This window comes from Sinocyclocheilus anshuiensis, unplaced genomic scaffold, assembly GCF_001515605.1.
Source record: "Sinocyclocheilus anshuiensis isolate Anshui unplaced genomic scaffold, SAMN03320099.WGS_v1.1 scaffold1208, whole genome shotgun sequence".
Lineage (NCBI taxonomy): Eukaryota > Metazoa > Chordata > Actinopteri > Cypriniformes > Cyprinidae > Sinocyclocheilus > Sinocyclocheilus anshuiensis.
In genome coordinates, this window is record NW_015542424.1 from 819,036 (window position 1) to 825,114 (window position 6,079).

Sequence of the window (6,079 nt, forward strand, 5' to 3'; positions counted from 1 at the left end):
TGAACCTTAAACCGCATAAACACATTTCATTACACCAAATACACAAAATAATGTTCTTTTTAGCAGCATCTTATGACCCCTTTAAAATATATTTAAATAGAAAGCAGTTATTTTAAAATGTAATTTTTATTTTTTTGGACCAAATAAAAGCAACCATGGTAAAATATAGCATAAAAGCAGTAAAATAAATAAAAGCATGCAAAAAAAACAGAAGTACAATCTGCTCTTGAGCTGTAGACTATAACCAAGTTTGCACTTACCTGATTAAATGTTTGTCTTTCTAGCAGCAACTGGCTGCCTATGTGTCTTGGGTTAATGCACAGCTGAGAAAGAAGCCTGGACTGAAACCTGTGAGTGATCTACGGCAGGATCTCAGAGATGGTGTGGTTCTAGCACACCTCATTGAGATAGTGGGTAAGCCTGTACATCATATTCCATTTTTATTGCAGGACTGTATAATAGGCCATTGTATTGAGATGTGTTTTATATATTTGGCAAGCTGGTGAGCTGCTGGATGGCATTCATTATGTGCCCCGTGATGACCAGGAGAGGAAGCAGAATGTGGAGAAGATTCTGCAGTTTGTATCATCCAAACGGATCAGAATGCCACAGACATCTGCCAGGGGTGAGTTATAAAGCAGGCTCTTAATCATGGTTAAGCTGATAAAACTGCTTATTTAAGATCTCTTCTTTCTCTCTGTACTCAAAGACATTGTGGAGGGGAACCTCAAATCTGCCATGAGGCTCATACTCGCTCTAGCTGCACATTTTAAACCCTCCGCATCAGCCAGTCACAGAGCTGGAGCTGGCGTAGGCAGGAGTTCCACTGGCTCCTCGGCCAATCACAGACCTCATTCCACCATGGCCATGGCCCAAAATGCAGCAGCAGCACTGGCAGCAGCCAGGCAGGATGCCTCTCGGCCTGGCCGCTCTGTTTTTCATCTAAGGCAAGAATGGAGGTACATGTAGCTTCGTTCTTCCCTTTACCTCGTTCTCCTCCTTCAAAATAATTTTGTAAATGTCTATTCATTTAGGTAGAATTGCTTCCATAGAGTAGCTGTTCTTAAATCTCCTTCTCATTTTATATGGATAGTTCACCCAAAAATGAAAATTATTACCCCATGATTTACTCACTAGCATATTCTCACTACACCTACATCCTACATCATCCGCTGGAACACCACTCTCTCATACAACAGTTAGTGGAAGCTAGAGATTACTGTTTATAAAGTTTTAAATATGGATATTTCTTACACAAACGCATCGCTTCACTGCAGAAGGCATTTATTATCCCCCCAGAGCCGTGTGGAGCACTTTTTATGATGGATGGATGCAGTTTTTTGGGCTGCAAAATCTCGACCCCCATTCACTGCCTACTTGGAAGAGTCAGGATATTTTTTAAATATAACTGATTGTATTCGTCAGAAAGAAAAACATCATATACACTAGGGGTGGAATGGTTCACGGAAAAAAATCGAACCATACGGTTCTCCACACACGGTTCGGCACGTGCTAGGACCGCGGTTCAACTTAAATCTGACAAGGCATCTGTAATATGGTTTGTTATAAATAACATGTAAAACAAACAGAGTTAAGCTAATGTATGTTTCTGTTGATGGATGCGCATTCTGGCTTCCCAATACATGATTACAACAACAGCAATGAAAAAAAAAAAACGTGGACAAACCATTCACTCTTGTTCAATGCGAATGCCGTATGCTGAAATATAGCACATACCGAACCGTACCGAAACCATGACCATGACATCATCCATACTTGAAACAGCTTTTTACAGTTTCTAATCTCACTGTATTTTTTGCTCTTAGTCATGGCTGCAGTGGCGAGGAGGACAGTGAGAACCCCTGCTGGAGTGTCCGAGCATTGGTTCAACAGTATGAGGGACAGAGAGGGACATTTGAAGAGGAGACGGGAGCAAGATCTACTTGGTAAATACTAATATTTAAGATCTAATAATCAATCAATATTTAAACAAAACATTTGTGAAAATGCACATAAATAGACAAAAAGACGCTGATGTAGTTATAAGCCTGTAAGTTGAGAATACATTCATGTGTAAATAATTTGCTTCAGTTTTGTAAAACACCTCTTGGAACCAACCAGCTTCCCAGCATTCTCATCTCGTAGTTACAAAATATACACAAACATGTTATCACAACCCCTCTTGTTTATTCTTTCTGCTTTTATGAGAGGAGAACACATAGATAGGCTGGAGGAGGCTGTCACGAGGATTTTCTCACTGCTTGTTTTGTAAGGCCTGAGATGTTCCTGCCCACAGGCTTTCTTTAAGGCGTCATCATGCTTTGCCACTGAAAACCAGAAAATGTGTGACTGTTCTTTTATGTGAGACATCAGCTATGATTTTATCTGGAGGAGCTGATTCAGTACCTGATTATCCAAAAGAACATCATTTGTACACTTAGTCATTAATTCTGGTTTTGGAGATGTATGTAAATGTCTTTAAAAGTGTTATGTAAGAAAATATTCTAGGACATTGTCAGGTCAGTGACTTGTTAAGAGGCACTTGATCAGTGATAACTTGACAGATCTGGATAGCTCACTGCCCTGTAGGCTACATTTGGGTAATGCTTACACTCAAATGCTTTAATAAATCGTTCAGACTTTGTTATTGACCATTTAATATATACAACCCCAATTCCAGAAAAGTTGGGACGTTTTGTGAAATGCCATAAAATCAAGAATATGTTATCTGTTCATTCTCTTTAATCTTTATTTAATTGACTGAAGTGCAAAGAAAAATTTTCAATGTTTTCACTGACCAACTTAATTTTTACTTTGTAAATATAAACACATTTTGATTTTGATGGCTGCAACACACTCCAAAAAAGTTGGGACAGAGGCATGTTTAACACTGTGTCACATCAACAACTTTCCTTTTAATTACAATGTTTTATTGTTTGGGAATTGAGGATACTAAGTGTTAAAGTTTTTCAAGCTAAATTTTTGTCTAATCTCGCTTGATAAAAGACTTCAGATGCTCAGCAGTCTGTGATTCTCCTTTTCATGACTGGTCATACATTTTTAATTGGAGACAGATCTGGACTGCAGGTAGGCCAGTTTAGCACATTCACCCTGAGTCTACGAAACCACGCTGTTGTAGCGCATGCAGAATGAGAGCTGGCATTGTCTTGATCTAATAACCATGGACTTCCCATTAAAGACGTCATTGATGGCAGTATATTTCTCTGTACAATTCCAATATATGCCTCCATGTCAATAGTACCTTCGCACATAAGCCAGTCACCCATGCCGTTTGCTCTGCTGCACTCCCATATCGTGACAGATGTTTGCTTTTGCTTCTGTCGCTGATGAAAGTCTGGATGGTCCCTTTGGTCTTTGGGACTGAGAACTCGAAATCCATTTTTTGAAATGTGGACTCATCTGAACACAGCACACAGTTCCACCGTCTTTTTGACTATCTGAGATGAGCTCTGGCCCAGACAACCCGGCAGCATCACAGAGATTCAAGTTGCATTTCTTGATGCAGCAGCAGGCTGTGTTAAGTGACAGCAGTTTTCTGAAGTACTCCTGAGCCCATGTGGCTATATTTAATGCAGCATGATGGTTTCTTATGCAGTGCCATCTGAGGGCTCAAAGGCCATGCACATTCAACTGAGGTTTCCTGCCTTGCCCTACATGTACTGTGATTTCTCTGGATTCCCTGAATCTTTTTACAATATTGCGCATGGTAGTTGGTGAAAGAGCTAAATTCTTTGCAATTTTGCATTGCGAAATGTGATTTTTGATTTGTTAGACACTTTTCTCATGAAATTTGGCACAAAGTGATGAGCCATGATCTAGCTGGATCTGGATGCTCCTTTTATACCCAAACATGATACCTTGACCTATTACCAATTCACCTGCTTACTGTGAACTGTTTCAAAACCGTTTAACGTGGATATTCTATAACCTTTTCACTTTTATTTTGCCTCTCTTCCAACTTTTTTGGAGTGTGTTGCAGCCATCAAAATTTGTTCATATTTACAAAAGACATTTACGTTGGTCTGTGAAAACTCTGGAAATCTTTTCTTTGTACTTTTGTCAATTAAATAAAAGTTAAAGAGAATTAACAAATCACAGATTCTTGATTTTATTGCATTTTACAAAACGTCCCAACTTTTCTGGAATTAGGGTTGTAGATTGTAAGGAGAACCGCTGAAAATATCAAAATAGTGGTTCTCAGCTTCTTTATTTTCTTATGAGGTTGGTATTTCTGATACCTCTGCAGTCCATCTGCACAGAACAGGTTTTTCTGCCATAATTGACAGCTTTTTGCTTGCATTGTGCATACTTTTATTGGTTTCTGCAGAGATCATTTTAGATTTCCTTTCTCTCAGGTGGTGTTGCACTGGTAATGTTCTGGCTCTTGACATGAGCTTACGTGAGTGACACTCGTTACACAATGTCACGATCATATTCTGTTCACTTTACCACAGTACTATTCCATTATCTTTTCACAGTACTATTTAAAGGGGTCATATGATGCTGCTAAAAAGAACATTATTTGGTGTATTTGGTGTAATGAAATGTGTTTATGCGGTTTAAAGTTAAAAAAACACATTATTTTCCAAATACTGTACATTATTGTTTCTCCTCTATGCCCCGCCTTTTTGAAACGCGTCGATTTTTACAAAGCTCATCGTCTGAAAAAGCGAGGTGTGCTCTGATTGGCCAGCTATCCAATGCGTTGTGATTGGTCGAATCCCTCAAGCGTGAGACGGAAATGTTACGCCCCTCACCATACTGTTGATGCCGTGTCCCGGCCGGAGTGACGAGACAAAAACATAAAACCCATTACAAACGAGGCATTTGTTGCATCCAGTGGGGACATAATTACAAATTGAAATCGCATCATATGACCCCTTTAATAAAGAGTAGTGACAGACAAATATATGAGCTACGCTGATCTGTATCTGCTCTCCTGTGAATCATTTACAGAATCTACCAGCAGCCCAATCAATGGACAATACACACATTTTCTCAAATACTGTGTGAATTTTTAGTAAAACAATATGTAAAAATGTTTTAAGTGCACATCGAAATTGCCATAATTAAATAGTATTGGCTAATATGGGCAAAAAATAATTGGAGTGTCTATTTACACTAAGTGCAAATAGCCCGCCTTTGTTGGCAGAGGCTATTTACACTAACTCCGCCCACCAAAGTCTGATTGGAATAGTCAACACTGAAAAAAGACACTCATCGAACATCAGTTTCAGTGGCGTAATAGATGGTAAGGCGCGTGCTTTTTGATGCAATCAACCCGAGTTCGAACCCTTCTTTTGCCAACCTTTTTTTTTCTCCCTTTTCAAATCTCATATCGCGTCGGAAAGGCGTTTATTTTCAATGAAAATGAAGGAAATAATCAAGTTGAAAATAAAGTTTCGGGTAGGGATAGGGTAGGTGTAGGGAGAGCTTTATTGTCCCAATAAGGTGGCATCCATTTAATAATTTGAATTAAAATGATAATTTACACTCAATACATTATTATTGCGTACTGTTTTATAATGTACTACAATACTGAGGTGCAGATAATTGCTACTATTTGCAATAAGTAGTAAATAGCAGAAAATCTTGCTGTTTTAAAGGGGTCATATGACGTTGCTAAAAAGAACATTATTTTGTGTATTTGGTGTAATGCAATGCGTTTATGCGGTTTAAGGTTCAAAAAACACATTATTTTCCACATACTGTACATTATTATTTCTCCTCTATGCCCCGCCTTTCTGAAGCGCGTCGATTTTTACAAAGCTCATCGGTCTGAAAAGCGAGGTGTGCTCTGATTGGCCAGCTATCCAGTGCGTTGTGATTGGCCGAATACCTCAAGCATGTGATGGAAATGTTACGCCCCTTACTTACTATACTGTGATGCCGTGTCCCGGTGTGACGAGACAAAAACATGAAAACCCATTATAAACGAGGCATTTGTTGCATCCAGAGGGGACATAATTACTGATTATAATGACTTATACTGTCTTTTCACGCATTGCGTTGCATCGCGCAAACATAAAACCATGTCTGCATTTGTGATTGGAGAAAT

General features: G+C 39.0%; 1 protein-coding gene across 1 annotated transcript in view; it reads left to right on the forward strand.

Annotated features, from left to right (window-relative positions):
- LOC107693513 (dixin-A-like) overlaps positions 1-6,079 on the forward strand; it is a 35,893-nt gene that overhangs the window by 6,653 nt on the left and 23,161 nt on the right. Inside the window, exons 2-5 of the mRNA XM_016492925.1 lie at positions 285-414; positions 500-625; positions 710-959; positions 1,827-1,946. Coding sequence (XP_016348411.1) covers positions 285-414; positions 500-625; positions 710-959; positions 1,827-1,946 — 626 coding nt within the window. The remainder of the gene's footprint in view (positions 1-284; positions 415-499; positions 626-709; positions 960-1,826; positions 1,947-6,079) is intronic.